Source organism: Fundulus heteroclitus, chromosome 19 (genome assembly GCF_011125445.2).
Source record: "Fundulus heteroclitus isolate FHET01 chromosome 19, MU-UCD_Fhet_4.1, whole genome shotgun sequence".
Taxonomy (NCBI): domain Eukaryota; kingdom Metazoa; phylum Chordata; class Actinopteri; order Cyprinodontiformes; family Fundulidae; genus Fundulus; species Fundulus heteroclitus.
In genome coordinates, this window is record NC_046379.1 from 26,249,878 (window position 1) to 26,277,531 (window position 27,654).

The 27,654-nt window shown below is 38.3% G+C and overlaps 1 protein-coding gene and 1 gene segment (V, D, J or C); both read right to left on the reverse strand.

Moving 5' to 3' along the window:
- Positions 1-3,431: 3,431 nt before the first annotated feature.
- LOC118567029 lies at positions 3,432-9,712 on the reverse strand. The segment is given in 4 exon segments: positions 3,432-3,508; positions 4,311-4,619; positions 7,590-7,727; positions 9,688-9,712. Coding segments are annotated over 4 exon segments (549 nt in total).
- Positions 9,234-20,863, reverse strand: LOC105932952 (solute carrier family 2, facilitated glucose transporter member 1). The gene is made up of 11 exons (XM_012872287.3): positions 20,591-20,863; positions 19,032-19,114; positions 18,573-18,671; positions 16,152-16,312; positions 15,819-16,059; positions 15,515-15,677; positions 12,635-12,819; positions 12,325-12,426; positions 11,563-11,664; positions 10,677-10,880; positions 9,234-9,916 (listed from the first exon to the last, which is right to left on the reverse strand). The coding sequence occupies exons 2-11, from the start codon at positions 19,044-19,046 to the stop codon at positions 9,737-9,739; spliced, it is 1,452 nt and encodes a 483-aa protein (XP_012727741.2). The 5' UTR covers positions 19,047-19,114; positions 20,591-20,863; the 3' UTR covers positions 9,234-9,736.
- Between the last annotated feature and the right edge of the window lie 6,791 nt (positions 20,864-27,654).

Below are 27,654 nucleotides of genomic sequence, written 5' to 3' on the forward strand. Positions count from 1 at the left end.
TGAACAGAAAAAAAAAAACATTTAATTGTAGCAGTACACACAAAATAAATGATTTTCACTCACGTAACACACTAAGAAGGATCTTGTTGGGTTGAAAAAAACATATATAAATTTACTAGACAAGAAATAACAAATTTTTTGGGTGCTAACTGGAAATTAAATGTTGAAAAAAAAGTGGCCAACTGCCTTGTTTTATTTCTTAGAGTGAACATACAGATAGAAAATTGTAATATACAGAATTCATTAATAACTTAATAACTCCCTGAATAAAAAGAAGGACCAATATTTATGAGAATGGTGGTGCAAACAGATGTGAAATCTAACACAAACTTTAAAAATTAGCCCAACTGTAAGATCAGGAGGTTTTTGTACAGAGGAACAAGGATTTGCTCCACTGTGGTAACTAGCAGCACAGAAGTAAACGGCACTGTTTTTCAGGCTCAGTCTTTGAACTATCAATGTGCAGGTTTTCCCTCTATTTGCATCCCCTTTGATAGTCACATTCACTCCTTTCTCGAGAGTTTCAGTGCCGGCGAATAAGTATCCCAGGAGCTGCAGGTCTCTGTCTGTTTGCTGGTACCAAAGGATTCGGTCGTAGTTTTCAACATTGTGTGAACAATGAATTTTGGCTTCACTGTTACGAGATTCATAAATGTCTGCAGGGTACTGATGGACTTTGTCATTTTGAGAAGAACCTGGTAGAAAAAGTTCACAAAAAGGTTCATTAAATTACACATAAACAGCTGTGAAATTAGAAAATTTGAATACATATTTAGTAAATAAGACGTAGAGCTTAAAACAATGTTTGAAAAGTTTAAACAATACCTGAAACTGTGGAAATGAACAAGCTAAAGCTCACCAAATAGATCAGCATATTCTGTTCTCCAGACATGTGGTTAAATTTAAGTCATCCGTTTTTTGCAGCATCTCCCCCCAAATGTCCACCAAGGCTGAAACTCTCTTTAAATAGGTCTTCCATTGTGGCAGTTCCATAGTTCAAATATCCTATGAGCTTCAAAGAAGTGTTTCCAGGTTGACTCTGGTACCAGAACATCATCCTGTAGTCAGTTTTATCGTGGCTGCAGAAAACCTGAACTTTATCTCCAGGATTCTTGATGAGATCCGAGTGGGACTGATGGACCTCAAGACCCGGAGCAACACCTGGACAAATAAAGATAATAAAACCCTTTCAATCATGATAAATTATGATATACGTTAGTAAATATATTCAACATTTGTAGAAATGTATTCATTTCAGTCATTAATTACCTGCAAAAGCCCAAAGAATCAGCAAATAAATCATGTTGCAAAACCCTAACAAAGTTACTGTGAAGCATTTACGAGAATTAGTGTTTTAGTTTTATAACACAGATCTAGCAGGTCCTGATCTTTAGCTAAGATGACTGTGCTTTGAAAGAGAAAGTGAAGTTAAACCTGGGGTCTGACAGGCATTAAAACAAGAAGTGGGTGGAGCTTCACTAAACCATAATTGTAAACTGATGACATTAAAATAGTTTACTTTGAATGTTTTTTATTGTGTTTTTGCTAAGCTTCCCATTGCTACCTGTGAAACAATGCTATGCTGATATGTTTTGGGTGTGTTTACGCTTAGAACAAACTTTATTTTTCACTTTACAGTTTCACAGTAGTACACTACATGTGTGCAGTCTTTACGCTAATGGTGTCATTCTTTTTTTTCAGTCAAGTCTTCAGTGATATTAAAAAAATTCTTCAAAATGTTTTTATGTTCCTTGCTTCTGTAAAACACATGGCCAATGTGCTTCATGGCTGGGTCTCTAGGGCAGCGGTTCGCAAAGTGGGGGGCAGAACCTCCAAGGGGGGTCATGAGACACCACCTGGGGGTTGCGAGATGATCCAAATGGCGATCCACATTTCTAACTTTACAATGTCAGAGATATATTATTTTAATATAGCAATTGCATGCCTTTAAGCATGAATAATATTTTTTCTTGAACTTTAACAAATTCTTTACATTAGAAAACAACCAAGTTTTTTATCACAAATATGTGTCTATCAGTGGGAAATGTACTCCACCGTGGCCAATAATTTATTTTCTTTCATTTACAATGTCCATAATCATTTATTTTGTGGAAATTATGACAATAAAGTCATAATATTGTGAGAAAAAGGCCAAAATATGTTGATAACAAAGTCACACAGTAGTTTGCACAATTATTCCAAAGTCCTGATACCTATGATAACATGATGTCTATGTGCTAAAAAAAGATTTTATTTGTGAAACAGATGTCAACGTATTACTTTAAAAGTTGCTCAACATTCCTAGTTTTAAAACAGGGTGCAGACAGCATTGTTTTGTAAGAGTTATCATGAAATTACTACTAAACCTAACCCAAAAACAAGAAAATAACCCCCCATCCCCTTGCCTAAAGGGGATCACCAGTTTCTAGCACTTGTATTTTGGCGGTTGCAGGCTGAAATATTTGGGAGCCCCTGCTCCTATTTTAGGAACATGCTTTTTAAAATCTCTAACATGTTATTATTTTGATGCGATCAGGTGATTAGTGGATTATTCATGAACTCTTACAGTGTTTGTCTCTTTTACCCACAAAAACAAGGCTATCTTTATATATAACAGAAGTAGCAAACCCAACATAGGGTGGTAATTTTCGGTGGTAATGTCTGTGGTAGGAACCTCCCATTTCAATCCCTGATTAAATGTTTGTGAGAATGCAGCTGCGAGGGAAGGCAACTGTAAGTAAAGATCACACTCCTTTGTAATCAAGAGGTTTTTGTATTAAGGAGCGGTGATATGCAGCACTGTGGTATCTAGCAGCACAGAAGTATACTGCACTGCTGTTCAGGCCGATATCCTTAATTTTTAATGTGCAGCGTTCTCCTTTAAATGCTCTCCCTTCAATCTTCACTTTCACATCTTTCTCTAGATTTTCAGTTCCTGCATACATGTATCCCAGGAGCTGCAGGCCTCTATTTGATTGCTTGTACCAGAGGATTTGGTTGAAGCTATCATCATTATGTAAACATTGAATTTCTGCTTCGCTGTCAGTGGGAGATTTGTACATTTCAGCTGGATGCTGCTGGACCTTGTCGTTTAGAGAGGAGCCTGTGGAAAAAAAACAGACATTTTCAACAACTTTCTGTGAATTCAGGAAGATTTTGAAGTCAAAACATGCTGCTGAAATCCATTTTAGACTTTACCTGAAACCAGGAAATTAATTAAAGTTAACCCAATCCAAAAGGTGAGCATTATTTGTTCTCTAAACATGTGATTAGAATAAAGCATTCTGTCCCCCAATAACAATGTTACTCATGCCATTCACAGTTTCTTTAATGCATCAGAAAGTATAATGATTTGATTGCATCCTTTCTTATGGCATCTTTAAAGGGAGGTGTCAAATTATGTTACTCCTCCTGCTCTTAAGTCACACTCCTCATGTCACCAGCGCCTCATGGAACAGGTTCAGTGTGAAGATCTGGCTGAAGACTTGCTGCCACCTAATGACTGTAACTAAATAATACAGAGAAATGAAAATCTTTGCACTGGGGCAACTGTCAGCAAATAAGTAAATTCCACTACTTTAAAACTGTAGCTGTCTGCTGTTTATTATTTGTGGCTACCAAAGTTAACTGTCATTGTTTTCTGTGCTGTGTGAAAAGTAATTTTTTGCTGCTTCACCAGGATGTTTCGGAATGTTAGTTATAGCCAATTTTGGCTTTGTATATATATATATATATATATATATATATATATATATATATATATATATATATATATATATATATATATATATATATATATATATATATATATAGATAGATAGATAGATAGATATAGATATATATATAGATATAGATATATATCTATATATATATAGATAGATATAGATACATAGATACAGATATATAGATATAGATATATAGATATAGATATGTTTGTATGTGTGTGTGTGTTTTGTCTCAAGAATATTTCCACCAAAGTTCATACTGTATAAAAGGATCATCAGTATCCATAATCAAAGTTTTCCTACCATGAATGCATTAATAAAATTGTTTTATATTTCTTAGAGAGGTCTTAACAGAAACAATAATCATTCATAATTAAAGTTTATTTCTATGGTTGGTATGGTTTTTATACGTATTGTATTTCCTCTGCTGAAAAATGTTTGCAAAGGATGTGTTTAATTTTATGATGTAAGCAGGAGAAAGAGCACATGGTACTTGGACTCCCCCTACAGTACAGACCATCATCAGCCTTATGTGGATATTGCATTTTGGGGTTTTTGTCAAGCTTCTCTGTCTTCCTGCATCACTGTGTTGACTCACAGCACAGAAATACAGGCCTTCGTCTTTTGGCTCCAGGTTCTTCACGGTAAACGTTCCACTCTGAGCAACAGTTTTGGTGGCTGAAAATTTCTCTTTGCTGAAACTTCCAAAGTCGTGCTTGCTCCCGCCTGTGGTGGTGAAGACAATGAGTTTCATAGTTTCTCCTGGCAGCTGTCTGTACCAGTACATCTGGAAGTATAAATCGCCCTTGGTGTGGCTGCAGGATATCGTTGCATTTTCACCCTTATTTTTCCACACCAAGGGGGTCTGGGTGACATCACTCCCGTCAACAAAACCTGCAGGTGTAGTAAAATAAATGCCACACACAATTAAGATGTCACAGCTCTGAAAATCTCTAAAATCTTTCAAATTAAGTTATTTTGATTACCTGACTTCCACAGCAAAATTGTAAATAAGTGCAAAAGAGCTTGTTTGATAATGAATCCACTCATCTCTAAGGATTTTGGAAGTCCCCCAGCCTGAGCTGGTTACAGAAATATCAAAGCTACAGGAAGGGGCAGGCTCAATCTGAAAGGTGATCCTGTCAGCTGCTCTTCAATGAAAAAAGAGATAGAGAGCAAAGAAAAAAGTGGTTGTAGAGATCCACCTTTGTTCTGTATTTCCTGGTAATATATACCTGATATTTTGCTTAAAAACTCAAAGCACAAAATGTATTAACATTATTTGTTTTAGAAAATACTTCACATATTTGAAAGGTTTTTCATCAGTGAGTGACCCATTATCTATTATTAATTTCTGGGTTCAACAAATGTGATTGGAAGGTGTTTCCTAAGTATTAGTTGAAACAAACGTAAAACTATCCAAATATGAATGATTTATTTGAGGATTAGTTTATATCCACATGATATAAATATGTTTAGGCATTGGAGCTGTAATAAAATGAAAATTGGTAATTTCACTTACATTTTCAAATTATGTATAGTATTTGTAATGGATGAGTTTTGGATTTTGCAGCTTTTTATAGATGCTTAAAAGTACAAATGTGGTGCTTTGCATAAAGCTGAGCAAAATGTTTTATTTTAATTAAATTTTTATCGACATTGACTTTGCAGCAATTCCTGATAGGCTATCAAGCATGTGATAGTCCAGCCTTTAAGCAACAAATAAATTGACTATTTTTTCAGCATTACTCCTACACACCTACATAGCTACACACATTGTATATATATATATATATATATATATATATATATATATATATATATATATATATATATATATATATATATATTCATGAATTATGAAGAGTTTTTACAACAGGGATGCCAAAAATGTGTTTACATTTGTATCTGAGTAAACTGCGGAAGTAGTGGGTTTCAAATATTGACTAAATGTTGTTTTCTTGTGCTCCAGTGTGGCTACCAGAGGAGACTGGTGAGAGGATCTATTCAGTTTGTGGGAGCAGGCTTTAGGTGGTTTGTTGGCGACTAAAACAGATGAAGGAAGGTTTTTGCACTGACTTTCAGTAACCCCGAAGCACTGTGCCATCCTGGCAGCACAGAAATACACGGCGCTGTCATTTAGTGCGAGATCAGATATAGTGAGGCTGGATTGTTTACGGCCATCTCCTTTGAAATCAATTTTTCCTTTCACGTCTTCTTCAATGTTAGGATACTCCAGATTTAGATATCCCAGGAGCTTCAGACCTTTGTGCTCGTCTTGTTTGTACCACAGAATGACATCATGGTTTGGTATGTTGTGTGAACAGCGGATCTCGTTGTCCACAGATCCACCAGTTTCCTTAATGATGAAAGGAGGGCTTTGGTTGACTTGTTTGGAGTCAGAAGACCCTGTGGAGAAAAAGGAATTTAATTACAATTGAGAAATGTTTATATTTGTATTGCTGTAGTATAAAGGATTTTTTTTTCTTACCATTAATGTCAGGTAAATGTAAAAAAATGACCATGCAGACCATAAAGATCATGCTGAGGCAGGTGATATTTGATATGTGTATGAGACCAGCTCTCGACTCAGATCCTGTTTGTTTAGCAGCAGCATCAGGTTTGAAGACAATCACAGGGGGAGGTGTCAAAAAGGGTGTCTGAATCATTGTGTGTCAGTAGGAGAAGAAACAGGAAACAACTCTGGGCTCTGCAGCAACTTAGGTTTTATTCCTTTCGTTTTATTTTGAAAAGACAGGCTTGACAGAAAGATGACATGAAACACAAAGACTGGATACATGAAGTAGAACACAAATACTTTTAAATGTTCACCTTTTAATTCATATTAAAGTTTTCCCACATTATAAGTGATCCAAAAAATAGTTTGTAATTCTATCTACATAAGAATCAAATCCATAACAGACACTTTTGGAAGAACACAGTTGCAGGTGGGACTTTTATCTTCTGTGTGGTGAGACTCACATTCTGCAGGAGATAAACAGCTCTAGGGTTTAGGGTTCACAGAGAGAGAAACGTTTTTTTGTTTTTGTTTTTTTCTCTCTCTTACATGTCTATCAGTACATCTAGTGATGTTAACTAGGCCCATTTCTATGTAAAGACCAAGGGAACACAACAGGCTGCAGCCACACCAAAAGTGCTTCCTATTACCAGATGTACTGGTATGCATGTAAGAGGTGGACAAAGAAAGAAAAGAACAAAAAACAAAACCTTTGCTCTCTCTGTCAACCAGTACATCTGGTAATAGGAAGCACTTTTTGTGTGGCTGCAGCCTGTTGTGTTCCCTTGGTCTTTACACAGAAATGAGGCCTAGTTAACACCACTTCCATTAGAGTGATGCTTACTTTATATTACTAACAATAAGTAATTCAGAAACAAAATATATTAACATAAGCGCATAAAGTATGAACTATGTCATATTCACAAATAGGTGGTAATGTGATGTAATGTTCTTTCAGAAAGACAGGCTAACAAATATTTACACATATTGAAAACAACATGTGGGAGTGTCCCTGCAATGCTGCTGTATTGAAAACAATGTTCTTACTGATAGAAATGGACCTTGAGGTCCCCCTGCTGTCAGGGTTTGTGATCTACATCAACCCTCCTGGATCACTTGATATTTTTGGGTGTTTATTTACTTTTACATAACTGCGGATGTGTTTATGCAAAACTCTTATTAAAAGGAGCAATCTGTGTTCCTTCTGCATTTCTATGCCAATGACTTCCATTCAAAATTGGCCATTGTCAGACATTTTTCAGATAAACCCGGAATTCAGCCGCACACAAAGCTTAGTCTTTAAGTGTTTTATTAAAGTGAGGATGAGTTGTGGACAGAGAACAAACCAGAGTCGTAACAGAGCAGGAGCCAGAGGATGAAGATGACTGAGCTGGAGGACTGCAGGTGCTGGAGGGTTTCAGGAAGGGACCGGAGCAGAATTTGGAGCACTGGGGTAGCAGGAGAATCAGCAGCACAGCAGAGAGCTTACGTGGAGCGTGCAGGGACTGCAATAGATCCAGCAGGGCAGGAGAGAGTCCTTAGAACGCAGGAGCTGTAGACGTGGGAAAATCTCTGACAGCTGATGTGAGGAACTTCTGACAGAACAGACGTGGGAAGATCTCTGACTGACAGAAGAGGGTTGGGTGGAGAACGAAGACAAGCCAGCGGGGAAGAACAGACTGAGGGAGGCTTTTATAGAGAGGCTCGCAGGTGGAAAGAGTCCAGGCTGATTAGGAGCTGACAGGTGGCACTAACGAGGAGGTGTAGCGAGAGCTGGGCTGCCTGAGAGGTGAAAATGCTGAGAATTCATGGGAAAATATCCATCCATCCATCCATTTTCTGACCCGCTTAATCCCTCATGGGGTCGCGGGGGTTGCTGGTGCCTATCTCCAGCGTTCACTGGGCGAGAGGCGGGGTACACCCTGGACAGGTTGCCAGTCTTCGCAGGGCCATGGGAAAACAGGCAGGCCAAAACTGCATCATGACAGGCATTATTTTTAATATACTACTTTTGCAATCTGGGTACTGTTTAATCATTACATTATGTGTTAAAATCCCTTAGATATGTTATGCTTAACCATTTCTAATAAATAATGATTTTGTTGTGTGCAGTCTACACAGACAGAATCTATTTTTGATGATTTTTAATTACATATTTTGGGATGGAAATAAATTCCATGTTTTGTGTTGAGACTTATGACAGAAGTCTTCCGGGACTTCTACTAAAACCAAACATCGTGTAGTTGTTGATATGTGCTTGGGAGCCAAGCCCTGTTTGAAGATCTAATAACACCCAATAACTGGCCTGAAATTTTCTCTTAGGATTTTATGAAACTTGGCAGAATCCATCTTGCCATCCACACGCTGCAGGTTTCCAGTGTCACTGCCAGAGGGAGCAATACTGCTCCAGATCATTACTGAGCCATCACTATGCTTCATGCAGAGCACAGCAGTGGGCTCCTAGCAGCCAGTGTTTCATTCTTCCTCCTCCAGACGTGAGGCTGAGTAAAGTTCCTATTTTGACTCATCCCTCCACAGACCGGTACCCCAAAACCTCTCTGGCTTATTATAGGTGTGAGAAATCTGGGTCTGTGCAGCCTAAAACGGAGGATAACCTTGCTAACATTAGCCTACTAATTCAGCAAACTGCTCTGTGTAAAACATCTCCAATAGGAGCAAGCTGTGAGTTAATTAAAGGCTGTAACTGTATGACTCATGGTTCTAAACATGAGTCAGATACATGTTTAGAACCATATAACAAGGCTTTGAATGTTTCTGGAGACGAGTTGTCAGAACATTACAGAAGCGTTTTTTAGCCCAGTGAATCACACAATGGAGCAGGATATTACGGCTATCCAGACAGAGGCTCCTGTTTGGGAGGAAAGGTCAAGAAAAACAACCAGGAAGTCACTGGTGAGGAAGTAAAGTGTAATAATGATTAAATGTAGTATGCTACTTTATAGAACGTTAAAGAGTTAAAAAGTGTACTGTATGTTGTACTGATTTCATTAGCTTTTGTAAAGTCTGTAAAAAAGTACAATAGTTTTGTGAAGTATCAAACTGGGACTCAGTATAGACAGATGTCATGTCGATACAGAGTGAAGAACTCAGATTGGCATCAGGATCAATAGAAATACATCCCTAGTTTGTTTAAGTTTCTTGTATTTCAGAATAATGTTGGACATTGCTGTTTAAGTCAGAACTTTCCAACAAGAATAAATATTAAGCTGGTAAGTGCATCTAGAGCTTGAAATGTGTTCTTTTAAAGAATGGGACAATTCAACATGACTTGAACTGATAACAGCTGTACATTTCTTTTTACATGGTTTTATTAAAAGGAGAAATGCATTTTGAGATGTGGTGAACCACCAAAAACAAAATCAAAAACATGAACTGAAATCTATTATTTATTTATGATTGTTGATAGGCTAGGGCTAGGCTGACTGTCTAACAGTTTCTTCTGGATCATCGTTGAGAAAGAAAGAGCGGCTCTTCAGGTAAAAGTGTTGAATCCGCTGCTGTTATGCAGCGGGATTCCCTCTGCTCCTCTGAACTCCTCTGCGATGTCATCAAACTTGCGGCCTTTTGTCTCCGGCAGGCGGAGCCACATGAAGGTGAAGGCAAACAGAGCCACAGCCATGAAAATCAAGTAAACGTATGCTCCACAGATTTTCTGAAAGAGATTGCAAAAAAAGCTTATGGTGCAAGAGGACCGACAAAAGTAAGACATTCACCTCTCTTAAAGGAGACACATATGTTTTTTTCAGTTCTTCCTTTCCGAATTCAAACCATTCCGTTGTGGTCCATATAAAGTGGAACTGCAATGCTTTGGTCTGAATTCCTTGTTAATTTTACCCCATGTTCACCCTTTTTACTCCGGTTCTGAGGTGCGTCTGAGTTGCTTGTTTTGTTGCTGTCTCTTTAAATATAAAGGAGGCGCTCCCCCCCTCCAGGTCACAGAGAGTTCCATTCCTCCTCGTTCGGACATTTATTTTTTTGTATACTGGGGCCGGTGTACTGAATTGTATGGGTTATGACAGCCAAGAACCAAATATTTTCATCTATCCACCTGTAGATCCTGCATCCATCAGCCTTGACTACAAAATCGTAGCAAAAAATACAATTTGTGGAATCATGAAATCAATAAGCCTGAAGTCCATGATCTTGTTTAGCAGTTCCCAATTAAATCTGTGACGTAATTGTTAAAAAAAACAAATTCAAAAAAACGTAATAGAGAATATGAATAACTGAGCAGGTTGAAAAAAAATGACCCAAAAAGAATATAAAGATATCTACGCAGCACCGGGAGAGACTAGATTAAAATTATCTGCGTTCCTAAACAATCCAAGTGGACAAAAAAAAATTTCTAAGTGTTAAACAAGTGGATTTAAAATTTTCTTCAGGTGTCTGGCAGGTCAACCTTGTTAACTTACCAGTAAAGGAGGAAAGAGGAGTGCAATGACAAACTTCCCTCCCCAGTTGATCATGCTGGTGAAGGCCATGGCTATAGGTCTTCCAGGCTGGTCGAACAGCTCAGCAGCAATGAACCAGGAGATTGGACCGGGGCCCACCTCATAAGCTGAGACCACACAGAACACCAGCAGGACCTGCAGACTCCGCAGTTCTGGGACCAGGTGCTGCATGTTGGAAGCAAAAGTTACTCTTCAAGTGATTATGATGGCTCGGATGTAGTTTTTATTTAACCTTTGTCATAATGTACCATGGTCAAGGAAAGTGTTTTTAGCTCAATATGGATAGGATGACATTGCCCAGAATGCCCTCTTGTCTGTCGGTGAACTTGACCAAAGTGAAATTCTGGTTTGGAGGTTAAAGGGGAAATGGTATCACCAATTATCAACTTATGTCTAAATGTGTTGAAAAGTGGTTTGGGTTCAGATTGACAAACAAAGACTGCCTTTCTACATCTTTGTTTAGGATAAATCCAGATTGGACCCATGGACTCCAAATTTTAACATCTTTCTCCAGGCTAAAGTATTGGCCAACCTTGAATGGTTGATCAATATGCGTCTTGGGATGTTCATTGCTTGATAACTAGTTGGTTTAGAGGCTAAAGCTAACAGCTAGTTTGGAGGGTCCTCTGATAAAATGGGCTAACCAAAACATGTCTTTAACACATCTTTGTTGAGACTAAATTTGCAATGGTCATAAAAAAAAAGATGTTCATGGACATCCAGTGTTTGGAAGGAAAAGTCTAAGAATTGAAAAAAAAAAGAAGAAAAAAACTTTACCTATTCACTGCTTGCTTTTAATAGTACGTTTCAAACAAGCATGAAAGTAACCAGACTACGATAGACTTACCAGAACAGAATCAACTATGGTCATAAGTAAATTGCACACTCCTATGGAGAGGAAACCAATCAGCAACAGCTTCCTCCTCCCTGCCCTCTCCATGAAGAAGAACTGGAGAGAAATAACAAGGACATTGACGATCATTAGTCAATTGTATGTGGAGGGGGGGGAATGGGTGTGGTCCTTTTGTAGTGAATTTGGTATGTATCAAAATAAACATGAGCACAGGACATGCTCAGATCTCAAATGAGATCTGATGAAGAATTATGAGTTTATACTAGTGCAAAATGGCGCTGTACAGCGGAAGACTTTTTTGTGGGATAGATATGATTGCCAATTTTAACTCATTCATTTTTCAGCGAAGATTTGGTGGTGGAACACCGGGGGTGTCCACTCACACCCAGATGATGGGATGTTTTGATTTTAAAAAAACATGTTTTTGATGCTTATCATCACACTGTGTACTGTTACTCAGTTGAATTGGAGTCGAGTAAACAAGGCGATCAAAGCTGGCTCCTGTGTCATCTTTCTTACTCCTCCACACTGGTCACCCCTGTGAGCCAACCTCCACAACATATGCTTTTCAGTTCTTCCTTTTCACATTGAAATCATTCAGTTGTGGTCTATGTAAAGTGGACCAGCAATGCTTTGGTTTGAACTCCTCAATAATTTACTGGTGTATATTCAGCATGAGATTAACTTCTGGTTTGTTTATTCGTTTCGGCTATTTGGGGCAGCATGTTGAATGATGTGGAGTTGATTTGTACTCACTGCAACCAAAGTGAAGGTGACATTGACAGCTCCCACCCCCAGAGTCAGATATTTGGCATCGTCAAACTTGGCCTGGAACATTTTAGTGGAGTAGTTGATTATCTGGAATAAAAGAGCAGAATTACTGAAGTTTGTCTGCGTTTCTTTGAACTGGGCTATGAAATGATCAGTTGCCTCAGATTGGAGAAGTTTATTCCTTAACTGTGAGCAAGCTAGCCAAAACAATCCTATTTCATCTTAAGTTTTGCCTTTGTTGAAATGTTTTGGAAGGTAATGTTTAAAAAAAGGGGGTTTTCCCCGGGTGACCTACTGCGTTGAATCCTGACAACTGGCTTCCTACGTTGATGAGGAGAATGAGAAGGATCGGCTGCCTGTAGCTCCGTTTCTGAAAGAAATCCCGGATGGTGATGCCAGTCTGGGTGTGTGCCGCCTCTTCCTTCATCTCTTCCAGCTCACAGGACACTTTCTCCGCGTGGCCCCTCAGTCTCAGCAGGGCTGCAGGATGAAAACAATAACGTTCTTTTATGGGGCTGATGGAACATCTCGCGCAAGCATATTTTAGAAGTATTTTTATATTTTGATGATTCAAGTTTGTTCTCTCAAAACAACCTATGTTGCCCCAATTCATCACACCTGGATTTGACTCCATTTAAAAAAGCTGAGCTGTTCTCTGGAGGCAGTGGGAGAAAAGGCTGAGCCAGCAAACAATTTGGTTGTTTGTAGATCCAATATGGGAAGCAACTGCATAAATTATTCATCTGAAAGGACTTCCCTCCCCCACTCTTTCACAGAGCTGCTTGATTTTCTCGAGGTTTGTGGCCATCTGTTTTCCCACAATATTGGTTAAAATTTGAGCTTGACGTTGGCTCTTCATGTCATATTAATTCAGCACTTTTTTAGCCACACTGTTGTCGGTTTGTTTACTGTACAGTTGATGTTGGTTGAGCTTAAGGAAAACTTTACACAGAAGTCTCACTTGTTCAGTCTTGTTCTAATAGTTAAATATTTAACATGGTTACTGTGCTGTCTGACAGGTGGCTGTTGAGTTTTTTAAATTCCTCTTTGCAGTTGGAAATAGTTGTGAACTTGCCTCGACATGGACACCCGGCAAGATTGCCAAATGTTTAATCTGCTCTCACTGTAGAAAGACAGAGCTCAAAGTTACTGAAGTCTTTCAGTATTTGCATTTTGTTGACGTAATGATTGGTCATATTTGGGAATGATCAGTTCATTTTCAGATTTGATTAGAAGTACCAAGCAGCTACTTCCATACATCCATCCAGCTTATCGGTCCAGGGGAGTGAGGGGAGCTGGTGCCTATCTCCAATGATCTTTGGACGAGAGGATGACGTAAACCTTTGAAAGGTCATGAGTCCATTGCAGAGTAAAACAGATACAAACAGGACCAGCACGCACGCTCTTACCCCAAAGAATAATATTAGACAGACCAATTAAACTAGCATGCATGTTTTTGGACCTTTTAAAAAGTACCCAGAGAGAATCCTTGCATACACAGGGAGAACATGTAAACCCTGTGCAGAAAGACTAATTTATGGTACACAACGTTTCTTTTTCTTATAATTAGCTGAGGTTATATACAGTTGAAGCCAGATATTTAAACAAACTCACACGTAATAATGTTTTCCTAACTGTCTGGAATTACTTTACCAGTCAAAAGTGTGGACTCACCGTTTTCATTCAATTGGATTTCCTTATATTTATGCCTTCTTACATTGCAGATACATAATGAAAACATCAAAACTGTTACTCAAAAGTATGTAGGCTTATGTATCAAACACAAAACACTAAATTGTGAAATGACTCAAAACATCTTGTAAATTGCAGCTTTTTTTCTAAATACCTCCCACTGCTTTGGACACACTTGGCCTTCTCTCCATGAACTTCATAAGCTTAGTCACCTGCAATGTTTTTCCAACTGTCTTGAAGGAGTTAACAAAGGTAGTAATAAAAACAAGAATTAACAGTTGAATGAAAAGGTGAGTCCAAACTTTTGACTGGTAGTGTATATTAGACAAACCTTTTCCTGTCAGGTTATTGTCAGGTTAGGTTATAAAGGTTATAAAACTGTGTTACATTTTCTAAATTTGGCATTTTTAACTTTGTTCAATTTAAAAGTGCATATACATTTCTTAACCACAACCTTTTCAGCCCAAATGTACAACAGAATTCAGATCAAAGCTTTGTTGCAGCCACTCCAAAGACTTGACTTGTTGACCACTTTACAACTAATTTGGCATTATGCTTAGGGTCATTATACATTTGGGTTACCTGTTTGTGCTAACTCCCCATCTAATTCTTAATAAACTGTTTCTTCAAAATTTGCACAAAATCTTACTTCTGCTGTCATCCATTTTGAGGAGAGTAGCATTTCCACATGGAGCAAAACATTCCACAAAATTATGCGGTTAACCCCATGCTTCACTGTAAGGATGGTGTTCTTAGGCTTGCTAGCTTCCCCCAATTTCCACAACATGTAATGGTGGTCAAACACTTAGAAGTTGCTTACATCAGATAAAAGGACGTGTCTCCAAAAATGAAGCTCTTTGTCCCTGAGTGTACCTGCAAACTCTGAGGATCATAGTGGATTTCTATTTCTAAAACTACATCCATGTAAAAATCTTTATAACAGACAATGCTTAAGCCCCTTTATAAATCTTGAAACCATCGTAAAGTTTGGATGTTTGGACTTCATTTACAGGGAAAGGAGAGATTTCTCCACACAGGAAATGGAGCTCAGACATGTAAAGCAGTTCCGATCAATGTAACTGACAAGAAAGTAATGTACGAAGAAGAAAATTGTATAGTAGTTAAACTAAACACTGTTTTATCAAGTTACACATGTATATTTCTGTTTGGAAGTCACACAATGTGTAAAGTTTCCTGTTGGAAATGGTTTCCAAATGTTTTTTTATGCAGGAGGATCACTGAACACCTTGGCATTTGCCGTTCTGCCTGCTAACTGAGATAGGAATAAGCCACTGTATATAGATTCATGAAATAACCCATCATGATGTCTTTTAGATGGGGATGTTTTAAGAAACAATTCCATTTTACCTGCTGCCTGTCAGTAGGTGAAATACATATATCTGCCCAGTAATATCATATATCTGGGAATAAATGTATCTTCCTTGATTTACTAATTGAGAAAAAACACTATGATGGGACCCACCAGCTTCTGCTTTCTTTTCCTTTCCCTGGTTTATCAGGAGGTAGCGAGGGCTTTCAGGGCAGAAAGGCAGAACCAGATACTGTGTCAGGGCGGGGATAAGAGACAGGGACAGCATCATCGCCCAGTTACTCTTCGTGCCCAGTGTTATTTCCAGACCAGCCACCTGCGGCAAACAGCACAGACTTTATTTCACACCTTTACTAAAATGCTCAAGGAACTGACCGAACTTACACATGTGGGGCACAACAAGCTTCATTGAACAAGTTAAGCTATCCAAACAAAAGATAACTGGCACTACCCTTACCATCCCGATCAGAATGCCAGAGGCTAACGACACTTGATTGAGTGTGGCAAAGGCTCCTCTCAGATTGGTAGGGGACACTTCCTGGATGTAGAGGGGATTGAGACTCATTACAAGACCACAGAACAGGCCAAACACCATCCGTCCCAGGATGAGAACCTCAAACGATTCACTGGCTTTAGAGGCAAACATAATGCACGCTGCTGCCACCGACAGAAAGTTTGCAATCAGGATGGAGTTACGTCTGGATAAGGAGAACAAAAACACATTTTCATGTAAATTGTAGAAATTCTACCACCGTCTATTATGTTTGTTTGTTTTTTCTAAATTTCTTACCTGCCATATGAATCTGCCAGGTATTTAACTCCGAGAGACCCCACCAAAGCTCCAAAGTCCTTAATGCTGACAGAAAGTGACCACAGCAGAGTCAGGCTGTGATCTGTCATAGATTGGTTGTGTCTGGCCTTCCATGTGCTGTTGAAAAACTCTTCGATGATCTAAAAATCAGTGATAAAAGCAAGGCTATGTAACGGTAGTTAGTAGAACATGGACCATGTATGTCAAAGTCAATGTGCTACCCTCAACTGAAGCAAAAGATCTCATGGTAATATAAGTACAATATAACCCGTTTTGCCTTTTGAAGTTGTTACCAGCTTTTCATTTTTAATGCACTACTAACCTTTAATTCATGGGTCTATTTAAATAGAACAAGGCTTTTTCCCAAAGGCAGTGAGGGCAAGGTACATTTTAAAGGGTCAACAAACTGTAATACAACTCTTCAGACCTTTACAATACAAAGTTTAAGCGTATAAAAGGCCCTTTGAACTGAAAGATCATTTTCGATCTCAGCATTGAGTGCCTTGCGTGTTTTGACTGCCCTGACAAATGGAATGAAATGCAGAATGCCCCCTTGTCTGTCGGTGAAATATTGATGATAAAAAATAGTTCTGCCATGACAACAGCTGCAACTAGTATTAATAGTAATAATGATAATGTCAATATTTATGCTGTAATAGTTATACTAACCAGTTAGTTTACAATAATCATGACACAATCCTTTAAAAGTGCATAGCCACGTTATTTGACTTTTTTTATATTTATACGTCAGTAACTCACTCTGGTTGTATTCAACGTTTTTATGAAAGATTATCATGTCCTGCTGGCATATTAGTCTTTATTTTTGGTGTTTTATGCTTTGTTTTTGCTCAGTTTGTTAGTAAATAAAGCCCTTTGTGTTTATTTACAATGTTAACGGAAATACGTACTGCGCATGCACAGCAGGGGTCAAAACAAGGAAGTGGCTAGCATCTCCAGGCAAAACAATACAGAAAGGTCCAATAACCAGTGAAAAAAAAAGCACAAAAATGATTCCAAGAGGGAAAAGACTGGAATGTCGCTGAGAATACACTAGCTATGACCGTTGGTGTTCATTGAAGCATACGCTAAACCTGCCAAGCCTCAGATGTGACCGCAGAGTTGATTGACGTGAGTTCTGATATGAGGCTCTTAAAGTTGCTGTGGATGAGTGTATTTAATTAATAACGGTTGGTCTTTGATCACGCCGAGATGCCGTATTATTGCGAGGCATTGCAGAGGGTCTGGCATGGTCCGGCATGATTTACAAGTGATTTACTGATTAATCAAACCGGCACTATGATAGTTCTGCGATACTGCCAGTAGATGTCCCCAGGTCTGTTTGTATTTGTTCATCGTGCCCGAGACGGGATTATTTTTTGTCTCAAAAAGGATTATCAAAACACTATCAAGATGGAGGCTTGGTGTATATAACCTTATTTTGTCATGATCAAACGGTATATGGTCGTTTTTATAAGCATATCAGTGGCTTTATACCTTTGATACCATTAAATCACTGCCTGTAATGTTCTTAAATTAAGCTAGACCGTATGGGACACGGGGCCCTTCAAGACTTACGTTATGTACCTGACACTCTGTGAAATTGCAAATAAAAGGAATTCCAATCCATTCTGGTTTCATTAATTTATTTTATTGGGTCACAAATAAAATTGTGATTATGGTCGGCTGTCTGTTTCCTCACTCTCCTCCTGCACCTCATAATCATTGTGATCAACTGCAAGCCAGTGATCCTCCTCCTTAAGCAGCCCAATTAAGCTGATTCAGATCAGGTGGTTCCCTGCCTTCATATATTCGTCTTCCACAGTCATTTTTCTATGACAGACTTGCCAGATCTCCAGCCAGGATCTTGTCTTTTTGGATTTCCCTGTTCTGTCAGCCACCACAGGATGGACCTTACCCACTGTTGCCACAGCACACCTGCCCAGATCTGCCACAGAACTGCCCAGTGATGCCTGTGTACCCATGACTGGAGCCTTAAGCATATTGACTCCGCCAAGGCTTGTTTATTTTATAAACAAATATCTAAAAACTGTGTCTGGTTTGAATTTCAGATTCTCTGTTTGCTCTGGCATTACAAAAACAAACATTTTATGTTATAAAAAGGGAAAAAGAGAATGAAAGGATTTTATATAATTACCTGCTTTCCTCAAAACAAACAAAAAAAAAGACAAGAAAATATATATTTTTTAAATGTATGTTTAAATATGAATATAAAACCATCGTCATTGTTTGTCATTTTATAGCTGTGTTTCTGTTTCGAGGAATGAAGAGAAAAGCTTGATTTCATATAAAAAGTATGATTTTTCTTTTATTATTATTTCTGTCCACCTTCCTGTGCAGATGCTAATGAAAGACACTATCACCAGTCTGTACTGCTTTTACCTTGGCTGGAGCATTGACATTGCCAGTGTGGTAGCCAATCTGCAGGGGGCCGAGGACTACTCCCAGGATGGAGGCCAGAAGAGTTGCTGTCAGATGGCTCTGAAACATCAAATCTACTTGAAAAGCTTTTGTCTTTTGAAACTTTAACCATGAAGTTCATCAGCTATGCTTCTTTCAGATTCAGAAATACATCACCTCAGTTTCTTTAAAAATGTAAGCAGACAATATAAAACAATTAAATGAACAATACATGCAAATTTTTCGAAAATTATCATTCACATACACAGCCAAAGAGACCCATCTTATTACATTTTATTACTGCTGACAAGTAAGGGGTCTCCTTATGTGGCATTTTAAACAAGTATTTTGTGTCTATTCGTAAAAGTTTGAATTAACAGGAAAAGCATTACAATCTGTTTCATAGCATTAATTTGAAGAAAATCAATATTACAACCAAACCTCTTTGGATGCCATCTGTTCGGGATAGGCAGAATATCTCTCCTGGAAAGCAGGTGCATTTATTGTCTTGTGATTCTAGTTATCTGGAAGTAAATAATGCAGAGGTTTAGAATTGGGTTTAATCTGCAACTTTTTTATGGTCATCTTTGAAAATAAAAAAGCATTTGCTCTAGTGGTCTTCTTGATGAATAGGTCTTCAGTCTTTGTGAAGACCTTTTAATTTTTGTTCATTCCCCTAAATTTTCTTATTTAATTATGGAGTTATTTTCTTACTCATATCATAAGTCTGGTCTACTTGAACTGAACTGGGTTAGAAATATCAGAACAAAATAACTATGTAAACAGAGAAACCTAGTGTTGTATGGTTTTATGTGATGGAATTCTAATGCACAATTTAAAAGTAAAAGAAATGGGATGTGTGGTTCTGAAGATGTTTTACAAACAGAAATGTAGAATCCTGGCTTAAATGCAAAACACTATGTGTGGTGGATACATCATTTTTCACATCACACTGAACACACTCTCCCTACGGTGAAATGTGGTGGTTGCAGGATTATAGTCTGGGGAGGATTTTGTTTTAGCTTTTTGGGATGCTTAGTTGGGTAAAGTGGTTAGTTGATGGGCCTATGGCCTGGGCTAATTATTGAGCAATCCTGAAGGAACCCTGTTAGGGGTTACAAAAGTCTTGAGTCAGGTGCAGAGGGTCTCTTAAACTACCCTGAACCTACAGCTAAAGATACATTTTAATGGTTGAAATAGAAAATACATTTATGTGTTAGAGTGGTCCAAACTTAAATATTGCATGTTCTTGGACTTTTTTTTTTTTTTTTTGGTCAAGCTCTCCATACAATTTGACTGAGATGTCTTCAGAAATGCTAAGTTGGTAGAGACATACTTAAAGACCTTTTAATTCAGGAGCGGGTGAAGAGAAATACACCAATAAATATCGGGGGGACAATAGCATATATAATTTCCCTTCCACTTCACAATCTATACTTCTTTAAATAAGGCTGTCACATAAATTCATTAAAAATATACATTGACATTTCTAATTGATGAAACATTATTATATGTAAAAAATATACAATGCAAAAAATGGAACGGGGCATAAATACCCCTTTCAAAGCGCAATATCTAACAGTTTAAACCAAATACTACACAATCTGTTGACAAGGTCAGGTCATTGAGTTTTTATCTTTCAAATTATATTGTTGTTGCTATTTGTCACGGATTCAACATAAGAAACCAGAACCAATTGAGGTTCCAGAGAGACAGAACTGTAGATGATTGATAAAGAAAATATTTAAAAAAAACAATTGTGCAAAATACTCTGCACTCCACATGATCATGTAGCCAAAAAACAGAAACAGCTGTTTTTATTGAGCTAAACTCACTATAAAGTCTTGTGTCTCCTAAATGCTCTGCCTTTGAGCTTCATTGAATAAAAAGATAAAGCACAAAGAATGATAATCATTTCATGGTGACAGTATAAGTATAGTCTTAATATATAAAAATCAGTTATAAGAATCATGCATTTAGATCATCTTACGCCAACTTACCTGTATAGTGGATTGAAAATTCCTTTTGTCCAGAAGTCTAAAGACAGTCAACCTGCATCAAGCTCTCAAATGACAAGCAAGGTCTCATTTTTAGTTAAAATGAACTATATGAGTTAATGTTTCATAACTACTTTGTAACTGTCTATAAGGGGCACTGTCCCCTTCTTTTTCCCTGAGCTTCAGAAATGACAGAAGATCAGGACACATACATTTTGGACCAACGAGTCCATTTACAAAGTCACACCCAGTTGATGAATTTGGAGCAGACCTGGTAAAACCGTTCCTGTGGGCCCCCTCTGCTTTCCAGCTGACAGAGGATTTGTTTGTGTGAATCCAAACACACGGGCAGAGCTGAAAATGAACTTGGAGCACAGAGGAGGCATTTTAGAAGGAAAAAAAAAACAACCATTAGGGTAAGGTGTGTGTGTGTGTGCATAAGTGTGTGCGTGTGTGCGTGCGTGTGTGTGTGTGTGTGTGCGTGCGTGCGCGCGTGCGCGCGTGCGTGCGTGCGTGCGTGCGTGCGGCAGACGCAAAGGTTGTGTTGTTTGTCGCCGCCCTGTGATAATGTGAACTAAAAGGGGAATTCTTAGAGCACTTTTTGGCCATACATAGTTAAATCTCTTTCCTGCAATAGTGTTCCCCTTAACTTGCAGGAACTATCTCAAAAGTTTGACTAAATCACGAACAGATCAGATTGCACGCATCTACACAGGGCTGAGTAATCCAGCAACTAACAAATGTGAAAGCTGACACATTCTTGTAACCCTTCTAAACGTCAGTCAAACACAATAGCCATCAGTTGGTAGCATTTACATTGACTCGTCCAGTTATAGCAAATGCTATTTACAATAAGATGTAAACTTTTTAACCCCCTCACAGATTTTTTTTTTCTGTTTTTGTTTTTCATCATGCAAAAGCATTTCAGATCATCCAACGCATTTTAAAATGGCACAAAGATAACCTGAGTAAGCACCAAATTCCATTTTAGAATACAAATTTTGCTTATTAAGGAAAACGCTACCCAGATCCAGCCTTAGGAGAAACAGTAATTACTCCTCAAACCTAAAAGCTGATCTCCAAAAACTGCTATTTGGGACGACTGTGACTGAGTTTTTAGCAACACTGTGGAGGAATTCTGATGAACTCTTCTTTGTGGAATTGTTTTAATTCAGCCAAATGTATATGTTCATATAATTATGTACACTGTTCCAAAATTATCAAGGAAACACCTTTTAATCAGAGTATCAAGTCAGTTAAAGGTGTGAATTATTGATCTGGTCAGTTCAGTAGCAGAAAGGGGTTGTTGAACAGTGTTTGTTGTTAGTGCCATTAACATCAGGGGCACCAAGCGGGCAACAAAACGGGGAGGGTTTTGCAGGTCGATGCCACACAGAGTTTTTCCTCCTTGTGCTTTTTTTTGAGTGCTCGAGTATCACTGCTGGGACCATGAGGTAGGACCTGGACCCTACAGGCAGTCCAACTCCATCTGTATGGTACATCAATGTATGCTATTGCCTGAAGGTTTGCTGTGTTTCATGCACAGTCTCAAGGACATGGAGGATATCCTTGAGACTGCAATTAGGTATCAGGATGAAACCCTTAGACCCGTTGTTAGATCCTTCCCTGGTGCAGTGAGTCCTTGGATAATGCCCTCATGTGGCAAGAAGAATACAGGCAGCTCTTGGAGGATGATAGAAGTGACACCATGGACTGGCATCCATGCTTCCCCTACCTAAATCCAATAGAACATTGCTCGGACATCATGTGTAGGTCCATTCACAGCCACCAAGTTGCACCTCAGACTGTCCAAGGGCTCAGTGATACACTGGTTAGGCTCGGGGAGGATATACCCCAGGGAACAGTCTGTTATCTTGCAAGGAGATATCAGGCATACATGTAATCCTGTGGGGGCCAAACAAACTACTAAGAACCATCTTAAGTTGCTGCAATGACATTTGAGCAAATCGGACAAACGTGGAGCATCAGTTTTACAGTCTCACTGTCTCGGTGGCTTCGGATTAAGCACTATGTGACTGATTATTTTTTTTTTCATTAGATAATAGAACATGCCTTAACATTATTTAAATAATAGAACATGCCTTTACATTATCTAATACATAACAGCATGGATATCCAGCAGGATCTTTTTCCAATGAATATCTGATGCGATGTCTGTATATACACACACACACAAACACACACACACACACACACACATATATATATATATATATATATATATATATATATATATATATATATATATATATATATATATATATATATATATATAGATAGATAGATATAGATATAGATAGATATATATAGATATATAGATATAGATATAGATATATACGTGTGTGTGTGTGTGTTCACAGAATACATATGTTTACATATATAGTCTGTTATCGTATATGTAAACATATCTAAACTCAAGCAGGTATCTGCAACAATTTAGGAAACCTGAAAGAAATTGACATGCAAAGAGTCTATATTGTCAGTTAAATTCATTAACGTTTTAAATATTTCACATGAAAAAAAGAAAAGAAGAGTAGTTTGCATTAGGAGGTATAATGCATCATCCACCTGCAGACTCTGTTACTGCAGCTGAGTTGTTAATCTGGGTGCGGTTACGCCTGTCTCCGATGTGACCTTTCACCCTTCTGTCCAGGCCTGCGGGCAGCCGACATCCAACCCCCACGCCTCTGTCCCCCCCCCCCCCCTCCCCCATGCTCCTGCAGCTGGGCTGGTGCTGCAGCTGAGAGGGGCACAGAGGGCACCAGACACAAATGGTGAGCAGTTCATAGCCCCCCTCACCTTCCTCCACCCTACCACAATACAAGCTAATGGCCCTCTGCAAATTATCTGTAATGGGGTTTCTGAACTGTTTCTAAGTGTTTCAATGCATATAAAAAGCTGGAAGTTGTGAAGCAGTTTTGCTCATCACTACTAGAACATCTGGGGAATAGGTGGATAATGTGTTGTATTAAAACTTAGTTCAGAAAAGATGAAGAGACAATCCTAGTTGACCTACCTAAACATAAAAATCACATTTTCTATTGGCTGTTTGCCTCACTTTTTATTGTAGTTTCCCGTGTCAGCCTTATTGACAACGAGTCTTGTTCTGTAAGGTGTGCTTTGCAAAAGTATTCATACGCAGTTTTGTTACATTACAGCAACAAACTTTGAAATGTGTTGGATGATTTCATATAATAGCCTACGATATGCATGGTGCATATTTTGGGTGCTGGTTCCTGTCGCCTTGAAGTGAACATGGCTTTTAAAATCGTTCAAAAAGAAACCCTGGAAACTGTGGCGTGCATAACTATTTGACCCCATAATTCAATATTTTATTGAATTGTCTATTCCTGTTTGTACAGCCACAAATGCTTTGGGCTATATAGTTACTGGCTTTGCACATCCAGAGATTAGTCAGCGAGCTTGACCTGCTGGATGTATCAAGTATTTTGCAGCTTCTAACAGGTTATCTCCAAGGATTCCTCCTCCATTTTGACATAAACTGCTCAGCTTCCTTGTCCTTGCTGATGAAAAGCATGACTCTCCCTCAATCATGTTTCACTGTTGATATAGTAGGGGTAGTGGTAGAATTCTTCACACTGTGCTGTGTTTCTTTTTTGTTATCAACAGTATTTTTTATATAGGTCAAGAATTTACTTTTGGTCTCTCCTTTTCCACATAATTCGACATAAAGAAGTGACTTCTGCTGCTATTACACCTGAATATTATGTCAATACACATGTATATAAATCACCATGAATGTACATAAGACATCCTCTGCCTTATTTCTATTTTGTATTTTTATCTTTATTTTATTATCTACTTCTTTTTGATCCACTGTATAAATGGGGACACACTGTATATTCCAGATGCACCTTGTCCTACTTTGGAACCTTCTTCTTCTTCTGATTACTGAGCCGATGTGACATGCGAATTTCTCTAATGTGAGATCAATAAAGCCTATCTTATCTTATCTTAATTGGCATGTCCGATATATGACCAGTAGCAAACAGCAAAAGGGATTTCTTATGACTTTCTTTTGGTCTCACTGTTCCATAATGCCAGATTTGTGGAGTGCATACCCAAGACAACAGTTATCTGATCAACAGGTTCTCGTACCTGAGGTACGGACCTCTGCAGCTCCTCCAATGTCAACATGGGCCTCTTGGCTGCGTGTCTAAGTAATGCTTCCCTTCGACAGCTAGTGAGTTTAGGTGGACCGCCATGTCTTTGTAGGTTTACAGTAGTTCCATACTCTCTCCATTTTGGAATAGGAGGATTGAACCAATCTCTGTGAAACGTTCAAAGCTTGAAATATTGCTTTACATCATTACTGCTGTAAAAAATCTGTATCTCTAATCGGTCTGTTGTGTTCCTTGGTCTTCACAATGCCTTTTATTTCGCTAATGTTCTCTGACTCCGTAACTCCTGAAAAAGGTTGGTAGTAGGTGTTCTTATTTAGGGGAAATCCCTAAACCAACGCACTAATCAGATTCTTCCTTCCAATATAAAATTGAAAACCACGTGTTAGTCTTTCCACTTCACATTTCTGCACAGGCAAAAATGGGCCACATATCCCAATTGTTCATTTTTGGTAGAAAATCTGCTGATTGAGTTGCACAACAAAGGTAGCAACTCCCTAATACATTATGTAGCACCTGTACTCCTCACACCTCACTTTCAATGCTAAAAGTCCACCCACCAGCTAAAACACTACCCCCCCCCACACACACACACACACACACACACACACACACACACACAAAACCACCACCACCAAACTTCAACAAATTAGAACTCAATCCCCTCCACACACACGCACACACATTGACCCACACGTCCTCAAACAGCTGCGTCATTATAAAACTCTTTTGAACTTCACACTGGAAGTCAAATGCCACATGTGTCGGTGCAAGACAGATGTACTGCAGCTGCCTCCTGGCTCCAGTTTCATCCACGATGCCTCAACCCACACACCCAAACACACACACACACACACACACACCAACTGGTCGTCATTACTGGCAACCTCAGCTCCATCATGCACAGACAACATCCGCACCTTTGAAGTCTCATCACTAAATCATAAGAACAAAAAAAAAAGAGTAAAAAAGAAAACAACTTGGTCAGTTATCATTATTCCAAAGGGGGCACATCAATCCTAGGAGAGGATTTTAGCCGTCTGTTCCAGTTTTCAGACTATATTTTTCAAACAGCCTTTAAATTGATCAGAAAATGTGAAAACAAAAACAAAAAATACCAATGACAAAAAACTTGAAAGATTTTCTATCATGTTTATCATCATATTGTAGAATTTGGCTTGTTTGAGCTGCACTAAATCATCAGAGTTTGGATTATTCATTTAGTTATCTATTTTTTAAGTCAGGATCTTTTTTTACTGCCAGATTTTTTAAAGCAATGCTTGTACAGTTTTAAAAAATTACTTTTATGTAAATAAAGGATATAACTCGCAGTAGACAACATGTGACACCATGTTTAAGTTCCATGATTGCTCCATTGCACTGCAAAAAAAAGAGCTGATACTGAAAAGATTTTTATTTTATTTTATTTATTTATTTATTGTGGGGGTGACCCTCCCTACACTTGGTGTTCATGTGCATACGGAATTTAGTACAAAGAGATCCAACTGAAACATTTTGCTAGTACAAAATATTAGCCAATAATTCAATTGAAAATATAATTAGAAACATTAGTTTGTAAATTGAATGTTAAGTAATCGTTCAATTATAACAAAGAAAGCTGCTTATAACAAATCATACGTGAACGTTTTCATTTGGATTTAGGTGATGGTGATTATTCAGTCGACTGTCTGCATCATTCATTGTGTGCAGAGTTCAGTAGAGAAGAGTAGGCCTGTGATGTATATCGCGTCATGAATATGTGTACCTGGTAAAAGTTATGAACTGTCAGAAGACATGTTGAGAAAGTTTCTGTGTTGGAACAAGAATTTAAATTTGTATCCATCTTAAGCTAATTTAGCAGCAGAACTCATGCTGAATTCAAATTTGCTATCATGCTAGAAGATTTAAGAGCTTGCAAGCTTAGCTTCTTTTATGTGTGGTTGCACAAACCAAATAAGCAAAATAATGTTAAAAGGGAGTTATAATTTAAGCATTTTTGTCAAGCAAGTAGATTTTCAACATAGGCAAAAATCTAATACTATATTTACCTGTGCCTTTTAGCTGATAAACATAAGTAATTTTTATGACATAATTTCTACTTAGAGATACAGATTTAAATCAACTAAAGAAAAATATTCAAATATTTTTAAAATTTTGCTGCTTCAGTTCTATTTTATGAGTGCAGTTAACTCTCTTCACCATTTGGAGGCAGTGTAAACCTCTTTCTCTCCAATGGTGGAACCCTTGAGTCCCATTAAGAGCTGTAAATCTCTTTGGTCTGCTCATCATGGTTTTAACAGATGTTGTGTGAAACATTATGAACCTATTGTACCATTAATGTTTTAATTGTGACGACGTTAGTAGTGGTACACTGGTACAGTGTCCCTAACTGTGCTTCAGGGGGTAAACAAGAAAAGCAGCTCTTGAAAGGAGTCTTATGTCCTTGATTCACTTTTGATCATTTTGTGCTTTTTTCACTTTTTTTGTTGCAACATAATTATAAAGTTCAGGACATGTATTATTTTACCCACATATCTGACCGCATCAAAAACTGGCATGTGTCTGCGCCTTGTTTTCAATCAGGTTTAATTTTTTTAGCTCTGAGTAAGAACTAACTTTGAAACACGGCATTGATGAGGCTGCCGCGGCTCCGAGTCAGAGTGACAGCCAGCTGCAACCCCCCTCCACCACACACACATACACACACACACACACACACACACACACACACACACACACATCCTATAGCCATCTGTGCTGATTGTCAGCCTGTTGCCTTGTTTTTAAGATGTTCCGAAGAATCTGCAGCTTGCCGACGTCTGGAAGCACTTCGGCAGACACACAAAAGCTTTGTGTCTCTAACCTGGATGAAAAAAAAAAGGGCACTCAGGAGAGACTGCACAG